This window comes from Aulonocara sp. 'chitande type north' Nkhata Bay, linkage group LG4 (genome assembly GCF_057382095.1).
Source record: "Aulonocara sp. 'chitande type north' Nkhata Bay isolate Kocher_YH1m ecotype deep benthic linkage group LG4, A_spYH_male_GT1.1, whole genome shotgun sequence".
Lineage (NCBI taxonomy): Eukaryota > Metazoa > Chordata > Actinopteri > Cichliformes > Cichlidae > Aulonocara > Aulonocara sp. 'chitande type north' Nkhata Bay.
Genome location: NC_141347.1, coordinates 22,383,763 through 22,402,501, shown reverse-complemented (window position 1 = coordinate 22,402,501; position 18,739 = coordinate 22,383,763). Strand labels below are relative to the sequence as shown.

Below are 18,739 nucleotides of genomic sequence, written 5' to 3'. Positions count from 1 at the left end.
TCTATCTATCTCTGTCTAACTCTGGTTGTTTTTTCCCCTCCTCTCATGTTCCTGCTTTTGATCGCTCTCTCCTTTAGGACAAGGAGCCTCGTGGGATCATCCCACTGGAGAATCTCAGCATCAGGGAGGTGGAGGAGCCCAGGAAACCTGTGAGTGTTGCCTGATTAGAGACCTCAGCCTTTCTCCCCTTGGTTACTGTGTTCACTAAATCTTCTTTTTGTTAAAATATTTCTTCGCCAAAGATAATTATCTGGCACCTGTTTTTGATGACCTTTGACCCCTCTCTGTCCCTCCTTCAGAACTGTTTTGAGCTCTACAACCCAAATCACAAGGGCCAGGTGATCAAAGCCTGTAAGACAGAGGCAGATGGGCGTGTAGTGGAGGGAAACCATGTAGTATACAGGATATCAGCACCCACGCCTGAGGAGAAGGAGGAGTGGATTAAATCCATCAAGTAAGATTCCTCGTAATAGTAATGACGGCACAAAGATCCAGTGTTAAACCAGTAATGGTTGTTGTTACGTCAGAATAAACAAATAAAAATAAAAAAAAAATCCGTGAATGTGATTTCCTTGATGTTGGATTCATTTAAGGCAGAAACCAGTTTTAACCTGTTCTTTTTTAATTTCAATTAAATCTAGACAACTTGAATATATGAGGTGCAGTCTTAAAGTCTTACGAGATCAAAAACCTGACTTGATTTCAGTTTAGGTGATCTCATTCAAGGTCATCTTCTTGAGCACCTTGTTATATCTCTCTCGAAGTCCTGTTCTGACCCTTATACTTCTGTGATTTCACCACGTTCAAACTTGCACAAACATCAAACACCAGCTCCGGCTGTTTGCTGTTTTCTGTTGTCTGCTATTTTTCTGCTATTTTCAAAGGCAGAGGTTTTCATTAGAAAGCTCTTTCTCTCTTGAAAGGACATGACAGCATAGTTTGGGTTTGCAAAGTTTCATCTTAAGAAACAACAAGACTTCTGGTACAATGTTCTTCAGACAGAAGCACATTGCTTCGTGCCATATTTGGCAAAAACCAAACGCAGCATATTAGCACAAACGCCTCATACCAGCTCTGCAGCATGGTGGTAGAGGCGTGATGATTTGGGCTTGTCTTGCAGCCACAGGACCTGGCAACCTCACAGTCATTGAGTCCATCATTACATGCTCTGTATACCGAAGTTTTCTGCAGTCACAAGAGAGAGCATCTGTCTGACAGCTTGGTGCAAATTAGGTCATGTAACCAGGCAATAGTCCAAAGCATAGCAGCATTTTTACCTGTTTTTGTAGAACCAAGGTGCTACAATGTGGCAGGACCTTAAGAGAGCTGTGCATTAAATAAAATGTCCACAAACCTCAATGATCTCAAGAAACGTTGCAGAGAAGAGTGGGCCAGAGTTCCTCCGCAGTGATGTGAGACGATAGAGTCCTACAGAAAACAACTGCTTCAAATGACGACTGCAAAAACTTTCTTTTTCACGTGACTGTATTTTACTACAGTGTTTAAATTAAACAGTGAAACGAATAACAACATGTTTTATTTCCATCAGATCGTATACATTCACGCTGGCAGTGAGTATACCATCGCTTTGGCAGCTGTGATAACCTTGCTTTTAATGACCTAAATGCTGGATGTTTTGTAATCGCCTGCATAAACGGTGGTGCAATGTCAAAGAGAGTTGGCTCAGCAGAACAGAGTGCTTATATACCATAATGTAGTGCAATCATCCACCTCCCCTCTCTATACTATCAGAGTATTCACAGGAGACATGATGGGGGATTAGACATTGCGTATAACGCACCAGGGTTGAGCCAGCAAACCTATCCAACACAGGCAGCTCCAAACTAGGGGTGACGCACTCACATCTACCAAAGCTAACAAGTCACAGCTTGCACTTCACCAGAGGGGTCCGAGAGGACTCGGGGTTCTGTGGAGATAAAAGGCTTTTTATGGAAATTATGATTTGCCCCTTTTTTTTTTTTTAAAGTAGAGATGATTATAGAGGCAAGGCCTTATCTGCTCATCTTGAGTGTCAGGAAGTGAAGTTGGACCAAGTAGGTCAATTAAGGAAGTGAGCTGCTGTTGTATGAATTAGTGTGACACGTTTGAAGTGAAAAGTGTGTTTTAGAAAAAAAAAATTAAATAATTCCAGTCAATGTATCAGTTTTTAAGAAGCATTTCCAGGACTGAAAAATGGTGGAGAAGGTTTTTAGCTGTGGCAGCCGCGCTCTGATTTGATTTCTCCACAGTGGAGTTATTGTTTCACAAAATTGGGTTGTAGAACACAACAATGAGGAGTATGAAAGAGGATAGTCATCTTACACACACTCATTCTTTAGCGTGTGGCGTTATAAAGGGAATCAGAGATATCCGCAGTGGGGGGTTGAGCCTCTTCTTGCTTTGTGCTGGTGCTAACAGGATTTAGCAGCCGTGAAACTGAGCTTTTTGGTAGAGCCCAAATGGCTTCCTGACTCACTTGCTGCCTTTGTAGGCTGCCTTTACTCCCCCCCCCAACTAAGCAGAAGAGTCTATAAGCAGGACTGTTGTTTGCCCTCCTTCAGACCTATAAACCTGCAGCAAGAGGAAGAGAGCGTGTGCGACTGCATGGTTCGCTACGTTCTTGGCCGGGTTCTGGAGGAGGGAATCAGTGCAAGGTTCCAGCAAACCAGACTATCCAAAAAAAAAAAGACAACAAACAAAAAATAGGAGAGCGGGTCCCTCTTCAGAAACCATGGAAACCTAACTAGGTCACTCCACTAACTTTTTTTTTTTTCTTTTTCTGATCTAGTTAAAGCATGCGTTTGTATAAATGTGCCTGCATTTCCATATCAAAGATGTTTGAGACCCTCCTCTCATGTGGCCTTCTTATTTATTTCATCGCTGTCCTCTGATTGGCTTCTCTAGGGCAAGCATTAGCAGAGATCCTTTCTACGACATGCTGGCCACCAGGAAGAGACGCATCGCCAACAAGAAATGAAGAGGGACAATCAGGTGAACCTCCAAACCCCCTCCATCTTTATCTCCTTAAGTTCATGCATTCATAAACCACACACACTACAAAGCTGGACTGAAGAGCACAGAGCTGACTTCAACCCCGAAGGCAGACTTTGGTTTCTTTCCTGGACTCTCCACAAGTTGTATGCACTTGCTGGGGAGACATCACACACTTGCTGGGGAGAAAGCAGCGCTCCAGCCAGTTTGTTTCTCCTCCATCTCATATACACCCCCCTACCTCCCCAGTCATGCTTATAAGATGTTTATAGGTTTCCCTAAAGCCCAACTGCCATGTTTCAGGTGCACATGCATGCATGTGGGTTATTGTAGACCAATATGTTTGTATTTGTGTGTATGCAGCAGTGTGCATGCTCTCGGTGCATACCGCATCTACAGTATGGGTGCATAAGTGATGCAAGTGTTCCCTCCATTGTGCTTTATGAAAAAAGTTGTTATTCAGAATCAGTTCAGATGTGTGGTCATTGACACGGTGCGCAAAATGTAAGGGTGACTGCTGGAGAAGGGGGGAGGTGGGATGAGGGGATGGACGGACACGTTTGGGACGTGGTTATGACCGCAGTGCAACCTCACCTGGACCACGTCGTCATCTCACTCTGGTGCTGAATTCTTCTCTCAAGGTGCCACGGCTGAAGAGTAACCTCAGAGGACATCAACAACAACAACAAAAAGATGGCTTAGATTTAGGTTCTTTACAGTCAGCTGGACTGATTTCATTTATCTGTGTGGAGCAGAGAATTTTGTAACGTGCATCCTTTCTTACTTTAGTTGAGTAGCAGTGGCGCTTTTGCTAAAGCTTCAAATTCAACTCTCTTTGTGGACTTAAAGTTGCAATCCTTAAGATTTCAGCACCTCTGGTTTGACGGTATCCTGTCACACATTTTGAACATCTGCTCCCTTACGAGGGGTCGCCAGAGCAGGTAGCTCCCACACGTTTGCACCTCCTCTGCAGATCGACCCAAGCATCTTCAGCTCGAGAAGTGAATGTTTGAACTACAGCACTGTCTGCTGTTTACAGTGTTTTGACTTTGATTACAACTAGACTTTTTCACACCTTTCCTCACCTTTAATCGAATTATTTTTTAAAAATAGCAAATATACTATTTAAATAATTTACATATGTAATATGGGGTAACCCATTTCCATCAGCCTTAATCTTAGTGAGAAATATATTATGTACCTATGACTGCTTCACAATAAAAGCCCTCTTTTTAAATGCTTTTAACATGAAACAGTAGCAGGATAACATTTGTTGGCAGCTGTCAAACCAGGATCTCATTTCATTGACATCTTAAGGATTAGAACTTTCAGAGCGCTTTCATTTGAGAAAGTCTATCTACTGAGTGGGTTTTATTTTTGGCTGTGCAGAAGCCCAGTTAGGTACCAGTCCAATTAAGCTTCTTTTTTTCCTTTCCCTTATCTATGGCCTATGTGAGTGAAGGTCGGTGTGTTGTCGTGATCCTGTTTGCATTTGGTTCGTACTCCTAAAGATCCTTGCTTGCCTTTGTGTTTCTTCTCTTTGAACATTTCTATATCTAATAACCAGCTATCATTTTTGTATTTATTTTCATTTGTGAAATGGTTTAATACTACCTGTAAATGTTCAGCAGTGTATGCCTAAGTTATGTTTGTATATACAATGTATAGCTTTCTGGTCTCTTTGTTGTAGTATGCACAAACTCTGTGTGTAACCATGTTTGAGCCGACTGGCAGTTTGCATCAGCTGAAGTTTGAGGTCTTCTTTGCAAAAGCCTTAAACATAATCATTATAAAATATATGGGGATGATGAATATTGGATAAATAACTGACAACGCCGTTAAAAAGCCATGACTGAGTGAGAAAGGTGGTTGTATTTATGATGATGATGATGATGATGATGAAGATTATGGTGAATATGATGATGATTATACTAAAGTAATATCGGTGATGGTGATTATATAATTGATGATGATGATGTCAAAAACACCAGTAGTTTTCTATATAATTGTAAAATACAGTGAAAGCCTTGTGGTCAGGGCATGATATTATCTTCTACTGCCCTGTGTGGGCTTATAGTTACATTAACTTTTATATTCTCTGTAAAAGCTATTGGTCACGTTGTACATTACGTGTATCTACATAAAGTATACATAAAGCAGATTTGTGGTGTGTTCATTATTAATGCTGGTTCTGACCTACTTGTTCGCATAAATAATGAGCTGTTATTAATGAAGCACTCAGGCTGCTTAGAGCACGATGAGCTGTTTTTGTGAATGCAGAGGTCATCCTCCATGATGGGGAGCAGTGATGTATACCTGCATCCTGGCGAACACGTGGTAAATTAACAGGAAGTAGGGAAAGGTGAAGGATGACCTATTGGATTTGTGTGTTAACGTGCACAATAAGTGAAGCAATAACACCCTCTACAGGCTGTTCAGAGAAATATGCACAAAAACCTGAATCTTTAATTTTACTATTTTTTTTCTGCTGTTCTCTCAAAGAAAAAAAATCATCAACCAAAATGAAAAGTCATACGCTTCAGTGTTTTCTGTGGTAAAACAGATACTGAAATAAATTTTTATGCTTTATTATGTGCAGAGATTTACGTTTTTAGGTACATTTACCTTTAAATAAAACGACAGCTTTCTTGCAGTAGATTCAGTGTTTATGATTATTACAGTGCTCACTGGGTTTCTCTTATTTTGTACACACCATTTATGTCAATGATGTGAATATAAGCGGCTCATTACATAATAAACCTAAGGAAAACATCCCTATTAAATAATAACAGCTTTAGTAGATTCATAAGACAAATAAATAAAATAAGGGAATATTTAGTCAGCACGGTAAGACAAAGCCAGATAAACTTCTGGGATACAGATGTGTTCAGCTCTAGGGAAAGGTTTCACAGGTGGTGGTCACAGATCATTACTCTCTTCTTATCCCTCCTGACTGATTATTTTCCAATTTTGCTTTTTGCTAGTGTTCTTGTCACAACTGGTAGGATTAGACAAAGTTTGAACATGTTGTCCTGTAGGGACGTCCTGTCCTGGATGAAAGCATTGATGAGCTTTAGCTCTATTTGGTCGCCTTGGATACCCAGATACATATCATCCCAGAGGTTCCTGAGGCATTAGTACCTCCTTTATCCAGGAAATGCCTGCACACTCTTGCCACTGAATTTATGAAACGAGTGGACCATCAGTGGCAGATGTGTCTGTTCTGGTGTGCCGCCTGTCAAGCTGCGAGTACAAGTCCCACTGAAGTATAGCAGGCCCCCATGCCACCCTCATGGAGTCTGATTCTGATAGTTTAGTCAGAAAGATGCCCCTCAGTAGCCCAAGGATAATCTTCTAGCAGAGCAGATGCTGGTCCTGCTGCTGGGTTGATGTATTTCTATGGCCCTGTATAGCTCTCCTTATGTAACAGCACATCTCATCATTTAAGTTGATAGCTTTTATTCCTGCATTTTGGAGCTTTCATAATCAAATTTGACCCACCTGTGCACTTCTAGTGCCTGTAACAATGACAACTTTGTATGCGGGTATGTTTTATGGAGGTAAAATTGTGTGTGCAAATTGTGTTAATGTGCAAAACAAACAGTCCAGTTCAAAAGCAGTCTGTATATACTTAATAAATGATTGTGTACCTAATAAATAGGTCACTAAAATAGTATATTAAAGTATTATGGGCCCAGTGCTCAGCTGATTATCATCCATGGGGGAAAAAAAATTCTACACAAAGTGTGCAGCTTGTGACTCCATTCATTGCAGCGTAATGTTATTATGCTAAAAACGACTTAATGGAAATGAGAGCTAATGCTGAAAATGTCCGTGATACTTAAATCACATAAGCAATACTGTGTGTTTGTGGAGCATTAACTGGTTGGGAATTACAGTCCATTTTATACACAGTTCCCTATTTTCACAGTCTCAAAAGTAATCGGACAGTCAAAAATAGTTAATGCTATATTGTTGTTATTGTGCTTTTGTACTATAAGACAGGTTTGGAAAACTGTGGCTATAACTTGTATTTGAGCAGGTAGCATAATGATGGACACACTTGGTTTAACACAGTTTATTAGAAAAGCAGAGCGAGGCATCACAGTTACAGTACTGTGCAGCAGGCTTGAGCTGCCCCTCATTTCTCTATATTTTGTAAGGAAAATGTGAAATAGGTGCAGTGATTTATTGAAAGATGCACCATCACACGTGTATATACAGTCTATAAGGCAAAGACAGATTGTGTACAATTCTAACAAGCCTAAAAGTTAATACTTGGTACAACGACCTTTATTTTCCAACCAGCCTGAAGTCTGTTACGCAAACTTTCTTGTCATTTCTATAAGTAGTCTTCAGGAATAGTTCTCCAGGCTTCTTGCAGGACATTCAAAGCTCTTCTTTGGATGTTGGATGGTTCTTGTTTTGTCCTCCATCACGATGATCCCACACTGCTTCAATAATGTTACTCTAATTTCGTACCTCAGGGAGAAAACCCTGTTTCCCTTCCTTAAGAATGGCTTCTTGACAGTCATCCATCCACTGGGACCAATTTTGATTTCCTATTTCATAGAACATGCCTTTCAGATACTGTTAATGAAATATGCCCCGTTTCCAGCTAACAGTCATTTTGGGAGTCACTTTGTTGGTGCATAACTGCATTCACTATAGAAATGGATAAAGTGTGTGTTTTTATTACAGGCTGTTAGTAATAAAGTGCCCCTAATTCAAGGTCATCCGTTGAGTTAGGTGCCTTTTTTATGCTGGAATGATTGATGGGTCAGAGTTAAGCGACTTAACAAAATTAAATCATCAGGAAACGATCAGGAAATGAACTGACAATGAGTGAAAAAGCAGCCGACGTCCAAAGAAAATGCTGAAAGACGTTCAGAAAATTAGGAGCAAACTATTTTTAAAGAATTCAGGGATGGCTCAAGACTTTTGCACAGTACTGTAAATGACAAAGACTGACTCAGTTAGTCACTGCGTAAGCTTAGGTAGTCAGTGTTTGTATTTGGATTTGAAGTGTGCATAAATAACAAAGGTTACTTCAGGTTTTGTTTTTGCAGATTTGCACACTGATAAAAAAAAAATGAGCTGAGGAAAGAAAAGGACAAACACTGCCTCCCAGTGGATAAATATGGAATCACAGGGTAAAATGTAAAAAAGGAAAAAGGAAAAAGAAAACTGTATGGCAGACATTTATTTTACAGATGCAACGCCCTTTTAACAAAGATCTCTAGCAGCTCCACCAGGAACAACATCATGAATTCATGTAATCTGGACATATTATATATATATATATATATATAAAAATATAAACAAAAACCAGTGTATATAAAACAAGTATCTATGATTTCATGTTAGATTCTGGGTCAATGTATGGCTAAATAAAGAGTCAAAGGCATTTCAACATAATGTCTTGAATATGTTGCCTTTAGTTTGATGACAATCCGGTTTTCCTGCTGCCTTTGAAGGTGTCAAATGACAACATTACTGAAAATTAGAACCACATCTGAATGAACTGCCCTTCAACTGCACAACAGCGTTTGTCTGTAGGGTTTTGTGAGATGGAGCCTCACGTGTAGTAGTTGGGTAGGCAGTTTTACTGGCTTGTTTTCGATCAGTTTTAAGGGAAAATAAAGGCAGCCAAGTGTTTTTTGCAGCAAACAGTAACCAATAACATGCTCATAGTTTAACACAAATGTGAGGTAAATGAAACTCTGTAGAAATACAAACTGCAAATGACCGGACACATTTTACATTCTACTCTTTTTTTACGTTTGGCTCTGAGTATAGAGGTATTGCTGATTGTGATCATGAGCAACTTCTGAGCGAAATGTGTGCTTTTGAAACTGCACATCCAATGAAACATCAACCACAGATATTATTGTGCCTTCTGATATTATTGTTATTGCACTGATGTGATCTATACTAGCACATATAGAAGGTCCTAAAACATGGCACACTCATTTAAATCACAAAAGGAAGCAAAGAAACAGCTGTGAGGCACTGGAAAGTAAAAAGCACAGGTACAGTAAAAATACAGTTCAAAGTAATCTATACTTGACCTTCTGAACATGAAAATAAAAAAAAATATTTAAATGTTTTTGAGATCTTTGCAGAAGCAGTGGCACAATGACCATTTTCTTCTAAAATCTGCAGATTTTGCAGTCGTGTCTGCTACAACAACAAACTCCCCAAAATCTTTTCTGACCCGATAAAAAAAAAACGTAAAAACAAACAACAACTTGCTGAAAATAACTGGTTTCCAAATCACTTGACCACGGTCGTAATGGTGCAAACTCACACTTAAATATCAACCTTGTATCTTAAACTCTGGCCTTTTGTCAATGCCTCGGTGACTCTTTAGTAACTGGTAGGTTACTAACCGCCCTTCAGCAGGGCGAAGAGGACACCTGATCATAGTCAGGACATTTGAGGAGAGCAGGGTAGCTGGTACTCATCTGAAGGGAAGCTTCACTCGAGATGTCTGAGGGGCTCCGTCCACGTGACCAGGCCTCCGGGTGGAGGAACTGACCAGAGTGGTCGGAGCAGTTGCTGAGGCGAGGACGGTAGAAGCTGGGATGGCGGGGCTGGTAGAGCTCCTCTGCTGCGTAGCGCTTCATGAACAGGTAGACTGACATGACGCCGGCGCTCTGCAGTGAGGAAGAGTCAGTTTATTCATAAATAACAATATGATCATTATGGCTTATAGCTTAAGACATTCAGTAATTAGCAATCTGAAATTATTAGAAGACAGAGAGAAGTATGTCCATTTATACACTCAGTACTTGGTTGGGACCATGAATTACTGCATCAGTGCATCGTGCCATGGAGGTGGAGGTGTCTGGTGGCTATGCTAAGGTGTTATTGGAGCCCAGGTTTCTTTGATAGCAGCTCTCAACTTGTCTGTATTCTGGGGTCGGGTATTTCTCATCTTCCTCTTGAAAGATGCTCTGTGGGGTTCAGGTCAGGTGAGCTGGCTGGCCAATCAAGCGCAGTAATAATATGGTCAGAAAATCATTTGGTAGTAGTTTTGGCACTGTGAGCAGGTGGAAAGGGAAATTGGCATCTCCTGAAAGCTTGTCAGGAGATGGAAGCATGAAGCGTGGTAAAACCTCCTGGTAGAAGGCCACATTGACTTCGGACTTCGGACCAGCAGATTACACGACACCCCAAATCATCTCAGACTGCAGAAAGTTCACAGTGGACTTCAAACAGCTTGAATTTTGTGTCGAATCAGTTGACTTTGCATTACCACACTTCGATACAGCGCTGTGCAAACAGCCAGCCTTTTCAGCAGTGACCTTGTTGAGGGTGCTGTTCATAAGATGATATTTACACTGTTTGAACAGAAATTCACTCAAACTGGAAATGAAATGTTCTAATGATTTGTGATTCACCTCTGATGAGCTCATGAGCTATAAACACAAAAAAGAAACTAAACAAACAAAAACAAGAGTGAAACCAAACCTCCAACAAGGCAGCTCACTCTCTGGGCAGCTTTTACTTTGAAGGGAATGCCATTGTATTTTGTATATATTCAGTTTGTTTTCTTTGTTCTTTTTAAACATAGTTTAAGAAGCTGTTATTTTCCCTTCTGAAACCTATTTTAATATACTTGACACAATTTTGAGTAGTGCTTTTTTAATACAAACACAAAAAATGAAAAACCCAACAATTATAAAATTGTTCATGTATTCAAATTGCTGACTTGTTGAATGTATTTAAACATTTGTAACACATTAATGTAATGTACATTACACAACATGTACTCAAAAATGCTAACATGTTGTCATCAGTCTGAAAACCTGTTGTCTCCTCAATAAGCTCTATAAAGCATTTTCATTACTTTGACCTTCAGATCAATTGATTGACATTGAAGGAGAGGTCAGAGGTCAAATGTAACGTGATATTTTAAATCTTTAAATGGCACTTTCTATATGTTGACAACATATTCCACACTTAAGTTAAAAGGCTTTTTGTCAATTTTCGACCAATAAATCAGTCAATCTACATCTCTATGAATTCATTTAAAACTTTGGAGCCATTGTGTTTACAGACAGAATGACACGCAAACACAAAAACATAAGTAATGAATACAGGATAACTGAAAGTTACATTTTTTATCTATTCAGTAGTACATTAGAATAACTAGTATATGAATACTGTAAACATCTGTATTCATGCATGTTAATAATAATATCATAATAACTGTTTACCTGAGGTAATCCTGTATTTCCTCAATGTGAACCCTGGAGGGCAGTAAACACTCAATACTATGAGCACAGTCATTTTAAGGAGGAGATTTCAAAATAAAATCCTTCCTATTTACCTTCCTGTTACTACCACACATGCCAACAAGTGCACAGTGGCAATGAGAGCTCAATGTTTTTATGTTATCTAGATTTATTCATATGAACATATAAACATGTTTCTTCTTGAATGTTTTTTAGCGTGTGAACTGACGGATGCTGCATCCACAGCCGTGCCAAACAGCAGTAAAAGTCATTTCTTTTTTTATGTTCAGCTTCTCACCTCAGTGAGCAGGAAGGAGAGGGCAGCAAAGGCAAAGGACCAGCCGTACTTATAGGAAAAATAGGCCTCACTGCTCTTCGTCCTGTTCAGCATTTCATCATTTATACTGGAAATGTACAGCACCAGGCCCACCACCAAAGCCAGACCTGAGGACAGAGAAACTGGATGTTAAAAAAGTAAAAGGGAGACACGACAGGAGATGATCCAGAGAAAGGAGGAGTTGCCTTACCTGAGAGGATAAAGAAGATTCCAGAGACAAATGCCAGGATGGTGCGGTGAGGGCGGACGTGGCCGATGTTGTTGAGGACAAAACCGATGAACATGAAGAAGAGGCTGACCAGAGGGAACGGAGTGGCTGAACGGATCATCTCTGAAGAGGAGGATAAAGAGCAGATGAAGGAGCCTGCTGTTTAACCACAAAAACACTAAACAAATGATCGAGCCAAAGAAGCTGAGATATGAAAAAAAATACTAAATACTTATAAATAAGAAAAAAAGCAGAATAAAAGTCTTTTAATGTGGAAATTGGAAAAAATTACATTTAGATTATCTTAATATCACAAAGGGAAATTAGGGCCTGTTTTGATCTATTTTAATTATACAGCAGTTTTTTAATTTGTCGTCTTTGATAGAAAATAGTTTTACATTCAAACTAGAGAACCACAGAAGAAAGAGGATGGAGAACAATGAGTCTTGAAATAAAAAAACTAGAATAAAATTCCCCCAAATGGAGCGCTGCACTGGAGCTCATTATATCGACTAAATGGAGTGATTTATCCTTCAGTTAAGTTTTGACATTGAGTTTTACTGAAGGACTGTCTGTGAAGAGGCAATAAGTATTCCAGGGAGGAGCAGGCGGCGACGTGAGGGTTCAGATGAGTCAGACGTATGTGATCTCACTGCATTCAGACTTCTGAACATGAGCTTATTGGAAAACAAGTTCTCAGACTGAAAAATGCCCCCAGCCTTTAATATAAACAAGTGCTAGTTGTGATTACTTTTTTTTGCCTAAAGCTGCAGCTGGAGGCGGTGTGTCCTGCTGGTACTTACTGAGCACGTTCACTGTGGACTCTGACGTCAGCTGGACATTCATTGGCATGATGTACTCGATGGTGAAGCAGCGACCTGACTCGTCACCTGCAAAGGAACGAGACAGAAGTGAGGGTGAGACTCATTCGAATTTACCCTCGCAAACATCGGACAAACAGATGTGCAGAACTCTTTGAGGATTAAAAGTCAGTTATTTAAATGACTAGAATTAAAGTGGAGCTTAAAGAAGGTTTAACAATCAGTGAGAACAGAAGCAAAAGGCTGAAACAGCCAGAGAAGAGGTCGGCATGTGGGCAGAGGCATTTTGAGAGACACATGGCAGCCAAAGAGTCCTAAATAGAAATCTGTGGGAGAATTCCTGCCCCATATAACTGACTTAGTGACAATCATATGACACATACTGACACAGGCTCACAACAGTTTTAGATGTGGTGGCAGGGATCTCTACTCATTATTTTTGCTGAATGATGTTTGCTCAGCTGCTCTTGGATGATCAGAAATTTCATAAATGAGCTGTAAATGAACTTATAATGTTGTGTAGTAGAAGTCTACCTCATAAGGGGAAAAAACCCTTTTAAAACATATTTTGGGGCAAAATTGTCAAACTTGTGAAATATTTTTTGTTTGTTTGTTTGTTTTTGAGCAGATTTGTTTGGTGATTCTGTGCATGCTTTCTTTATGTGAATGTGACCATTTAAATGAAAACAAGCTTTAAAATAATAGCTTGGTCGTGGGACACTTATCCATTGTAACCAAAGGTAGTTTTGAGACAGGAACTAGTTCCTCTAGTCGTTCCTGTGATGACCGAGTGTCTGTATGTGGGAATGTGTTGTTTTGTCTTATTGTGCTACTTATTTTCCACTGTACTCACTTAGACCTTCTCACTGTGGAGTCTTGGGACTCACATAGGGTAATACGGACATTTACAAAATGCTGTGAATACACAAACTACCCAGATGATTCTAGACAAAATATATGGACAAAAGTACTGAGCCATCCCAAATACAGAAGCTGCTCAGCCATGGAAACCCATGCCGTGAAGCTCCCGGTGCACAGCTTTTGTGCTGATGTTAATGCCAGAGGAGACCTGGAATGCTGTAGGTACTGCATCAGCAGAGGTTAGGGTACTTTTACACATTATGTAACCCTGTTCTATAATTTCACGAAGAGTAAAAGCAGTGTTACTAACATAGAGAGGGACCAAAAGAGGACACGAGAAGGTTGGACAGCTACAGCTGATGGTACAAAAGATTATCTGATGTTTTTGAACAACATGGCTATCTTGTTATCTTGTTACAGTGACAGCTGTAACAAGATAACAAGATTCAAACCTTCACTAGCGTCAAGACTGGAGTGACTTTGTCCAAAATTGTCAGTTTTTGCATGTTCTGATTCCCAAAGAGGAGCGACAGTAGCATAACCTGATGAAAATTGATCACAGTGCAGAACACACAGTACACTGCAGCTCTGACCTTGATAGTCACGCATAAGTAGAACATATCCACTACTTCACTGCAGTGATATTCCCTAATGGCCTTTTTTAGCTTGATAATGCTCTAAAATGCTACACAGTCATGACGTTGTGCAGGACAACGTCACACAGACACGAGGACTCATCCTCTGTCTCCTCATTGCTCTTTTTATCACTTTTACTTGTACTCGACACTTACTCACAAGCTCTCTTTTCCACTCACACACACAGTGATGAAGTAATTGTGAATGTGTGTGAATATGAATGCTGGTGGTTTACATGATGATACATCACTGTGACAGCTTGCTGCTGTCGCCACCTTTACTGTAGAGATGATGAAGATCTTGAATGTGAGAGAGTAAAATCCAGTGGCGTTATCTGTTCTACACTTTTGATTCATCCATGACTAACTGACAAATTTCAGGAGCACAGAGATAGCCGTACCCACATATTTCCTTAATTTTTAAAATCTAGTCACTAACCAGCCAGAAAGCAGACTCTCCAGAGGCCAGAGTGCAACGAGGTCTTGATGTCAGTGCTCTGGTTCAGAGGCATAATGACTCCCTCCTCCAGGTAGAGCCAGTAGTCGGTGCTCACTGCCACTCCCAGCAGCCCCAGGCCACTGATTGCAAAGACACTGCTCAGCAAAGTCAAGGCCTTCCTGCTGCATGCACTCATGGCCACAGCAGGGTGAGCTCCAGCAGCCGGCGTAAAATACAGAATAATCCAAGCAGCAAGCTGGAGGAGAAAAAGGGAGATGGATGTGGCACTTTAAAAGAAGCTGGAAACAGAAACCACCAAAAAAGATGCTTAAAATAAAAATAATAATAAAAAATAAAAAAAAACGTTAAGAAAAGAAACACTAAGAAAAAAACAAACTATAACCTCTAAAAGCTACGACCAAACAAAAGTTTAAAAAAATCCTGTGACATATAAAATGTGAATTTTTATTTATTTTTAACAAAATTCAAAATGTTATTTACACAATTATGACAAAAAAAACCCTAAAAAGCCTGAACCACAAAATAATTTCCAGAAAATTCTATTTATTGAACCTTCTGACAAATAAAAACAAGTGGTCATTAATTATAATTATTAATTTGCATATATGAGTTTTAATTTGAGTTATATTTTAACTAGCATTTTTTTTCTTTTGTAATCTACTGCTTAAAATATATATATTGTGCAATTTATTTAGGGTTCTGTTTGTGGGTTTTGTTTTTGTTTGTTTGTTTTTTTAATAATGTAGAGGTCTCAAAAACTCTTACAGGGTTAAAGGTTGAGAATACTATTATTAGCATGAACCTAATTAGCTTAGCATAAAGAAACTGGGAAATCAGCTCCTGTGACTGGCTACAAGCAACAAAATCTGCCTTCCACTATTTTGTAATTCATGTATCTGTTTATGAAAATTAGCTTGTTCCAGACTATTTATCTCAACTTCTTGATAAACAGACTGCCGCTCACTGACTTGTTTGCAGCTAGCTGCATTTAGCTGAAGCTAGTATAAGACTGAAGACTGGGGGAGGACACAGTCTCTCAGTCTGTAACATCAGGACTTTGACGCAGTCTACAATGCCAGCTATGTTTAGCTAACTTTGTGGATTTGTTGAGTTTCCTTTGGTATTATTGTTTTACCGTCTGAGTTTAGCATGTTTTTAACATGGTTTTGTGTTGCTAGCAGCTGTGTTTTAATATTCTTTTCATTGTTCATTGTGCATATTCCTAGTTTTTACTTGTTTTGTTTAACAGCGCTTTGTGATTACTATATGTTTAACACCTGGATGGAAACAAGCTAGTTATTCATCTCCCCCCCCCATATTTGTGCTAAGCTAAGGTAACTGCACACTTCAGGATGTGCTGGTTGTATTATTTGTTTATCTATGTATTTGTTTATTGTTTTTGCTGTTTATGAGTAAAAATTTCAGGCTAATATCACAAAATCTGGAGTTGAGTTGAGTTAAGTTGAGTTAGATATCATGAAATTTCAAATTACTCAGAAGTAAACTGAAAGTTTGAGAGAGTCAGTATTGTGGGACTCATAGCTTCAAATTTTGAGTTATTTTATTGGCAGAAACAAGCTTCCTTAAATAAAGAGTACGCGGTTCATGATGGAGTTAATGTTTATATTTCATCAGTCTGGCAGCTTTCCCAGTCTCAATTCATTCCATTAAAGAGCAATGTTCAGATTCATAAAACACCACCATAACTTCTAAAATCTTTGCATATTTATGTAAATACAAACTTCAACAAAGAGGTTTCCATTACAGAAACTGTGATGGTGCTTGAGGTGTGTCGCTGTGTGCCCCTTGACACTTTCAGAGAGAAATCAAAATAGAGAAAGAGTGGAAAAACATTGTAGCATTTTTTTTTCTTTTTACATTTGACTCCAAGTTTCATTATCACAGAAAATACTAATTCAGTCACGAGAATTAACTATCCAACCTCCCACAAAAAGGAAAATGAAGTGTGATTCAATAAAACCTGTTTGAGCCTCCAGGCAGAGGTACATTAAATGTGTCGCAGTCTGCTACTATGAATACAAACGGTCACTTTATCTGAAATCCAAGACGAGCTTCTGACATTTTACGGCCATGAATCCAACAGTGCAAGCCAGCACTGGGATCTGGCCGACTGATAACATAATGAGACATCATCTGAAGAGACAAGGTGATGATTTACATCCCATTTGGGAACCCCATGTGAATAATCTCCGGGTGGTGATAAGGGGGAAGGATCAAGTAGAGGACAGATATTAAAGGGGGCTAAATAGTAGCTAATTCACAGCATATTTATGAAACAGTTTTGCATAAATAGGAATATTTTCCCTCTACAAGCACATTAATCAGCATAAAGACTTCTTTTTGTTGCCCCTCGAGCAACTAGAGTTTAAGCTGCTAAAAAAGCCAGTGTCTGCTCTTTAAGAGATCACATTTTATCAGTAGAAACACCCTCCATATCATCTAAATCATCCCCCAACAAGGTCACCTCATTTACTCTGAAACAGCCAATATTCATATATCACAAGTCAGACTGTTATCCAGTACCATCCAGAGCATTTAATCACGTATTTTATTACTTAGTGACAGCAGCGTGCTAACAGATATTAAAGGATCAATACACAAACCGGGAACACTGCAATTACACGGTCAGGATTGAAAACACAGAGAGCACCAGTACACCTGCAATCAGCATTATTTTAAGTAGAAATAGAAATCAAGATATTTGTGCAAAATCTGCTTCACTATAGGTCACATTTTTAAAAAACAAACAAACAAACAAAAAGGTGAGTAAACAATAAGTGGACACTGGAATTCTTCAAATATGCAGTTATATCTTTCTGAAATAGTAATAAAGGAAAAGATTATTGTACAAATATAATGTAATAAAAAACATACTGGGTTTCTACATGACTATTATAATCTGTCATTACTTCACAGGTTAAATTCCTTTAGAGGGATGGAAAAAACACTCCTTTTAGCATTATCGCTCCATAACATGTCAGTGCACAATATTCACACTTCACTTATCAAACATGAAGGAGCTCTTTCATCCACAATCAACACTAAGCGTCCTCAAACGTCTCTTCTTATCCAAGATTGAACTCTGACCATGAAGGTTATAAGCACAGTTTCATTGTTACTCCTATTAAAACCAAACATGTTGTCACAATGAAGTAAACAGCTAAGATATGGGTACATAGTGAGCTAAGGAGTACTGTGTGCATAGACTTGTGTAGGAATATTAGACTCCAACTCAATACTCAAATGAAACAGATCATTGCAGGTAACTGGAATCAAGGATTAAAAATAGTTGACCATTTTAGATTAAAGCTGTTGATTAATTTAAAAAGAGAGAGAGAGACTTTATCACACGCACCTGTTTATGATCCGTCTGGCTCTTCCTGCACTCGGAGCAGAGATTGCGCCCAGAGTTGTGAATTAAAACCTCACTCCTGCAGTTTGCCCGCTGAAGGTCTGACTTACGGAGGAAGATCGGCGTTGCTCCGTCGAGTCGGTCACGAATTCGTTCGGAAAACTGTGTAATCTTTGGGTAGAGAGATAACGCATTGCAGACACAGTCCGTGAGATAAACTGAGACGGACCGCTGGTCCCGCTCTCTGCTGCGTGCTTTCAGAGAGAGAGAGAGGGGGATTGTTGATGTTGTGGAGAGAGAGAGACCTGCTATCAAAGCGAGTCCACTCCACTGCTAATGAGCCAACTGGTCAAAGCTTTGATTAACTCTCTGCGATGAATCAGTGAATTTAAGTCAGTGTGATGTCCTTTACATAAACTCACTCTGTTTCTATCAGGACCAAGGACAGCTCCAATCAGAAAAGGATAGAGTAGTTTATGTTCTGTAATGAAATTCTTTACAGATCCATGTTGTATATTATAAACTAGCATTTTATCCATTTATGGTCACGTCTTAAAGAAAACACACCTCCAATCAGGGATGGAAAAACTACCCTGATTATATTCTCACATTATTCGAACAACTAGTCGTTTGTTCTGCTGTAAAATGGTCTCTGTGATTCATATACACTCTCTGGCCACTTCAATAGCTGCACGGAGGATGTGTACACTGTGGTCATAAACGGACGCATCTGTACTCAGGTAGGCTGCGTGTTTAAAGTTTAAAGTACTCAGTTGGTGCCAAAAATTTGGTGCTAAAAAGTATCCGCCA

At 39.4% G+C, this 18,739-nt stretch overlaps 2 protein-coding genes across 3 annotated transcripts in view; one reads left to right on the top strand and one right to left on the bottom strand.

Moving 5' to 3' along the window:
* Positions 1-5,146, top strand: part of cyth3b (cytohesin 3b) — a 41,135-nt gene extending 35,989 nt beyond the window's left edge. For both annotated transcript variants that reach the window (XM_086289158.1, XM_086289157.1), the window contains 3 exons: positions 78-149; positions 300-454; positions 2,905-5,146. In XM_086289158.1, coding sequence (XP_086145284.1) covers positions 78-149; positions 300-454; positions 2,905-2,977 — 300 coding nt within the window. In that variant the 3' untranslated portion in view covers positions 2,978-5,146. The remainder of the gene's footprint in view (positions 1-77; positions 150-299; positions 455-2,904) is intronic.
* A 1,998-nt stretch (positions 5,147-7,144) lies between these two features.
* On the bottom strand, positions 7,145-18,159 carry cacng5b (calcium channel, voltage-dependent, gamma subunit 5b). Its single transcript, XM_086289159.1, has 6 exons — positions 17,933-18,159; positions 14,536-14,791; positions 12,583-12,669; positions 11,762-11,902; positions 11,533-11,678; positions 7,145-9,650 (listed from the first exon to the last, which is right to left on the bottom strand). The coding sequence occupies exons 2-6, from the start codon at positions 14,729-14,731 to the stop codon at positions 9,390-9,392; spliced, it is 831 nt and encodes a 276-aa protein (XP_086145285.1). The 5' UTR covers positions 14,732-14,791; positions 17,933-18,159; the 3' UTR covers positions 7,145-9,389.
* Between the last annotated feature and the right edge of the window lie 580 nt (positions 18,160-18,739).

Coding starts and splice junctions, on each gene's coding strand:
- cacng5b (XM_086289159.1), bottom strand. CDS start 14,731: ATGAGTGCATGCAGCAGGAAGGCCTTGACTTTGCTGAGCAGTGTCTTT. Junction 11,903..12,582: donor GTCCACAGTGAACGTGCTCA/GTAAGTACCAGC, acceptor CCTCCTCTTCAG/AGATGATCCGTTCAGCCACT. Junction 11,679..11,761: donor AATCTTCTTTATCCTCTCAG/GTAAGGCAACTC, acceptor CTCTGTCCTCAG/GTCTGGCTTTGGTGGTGGGC.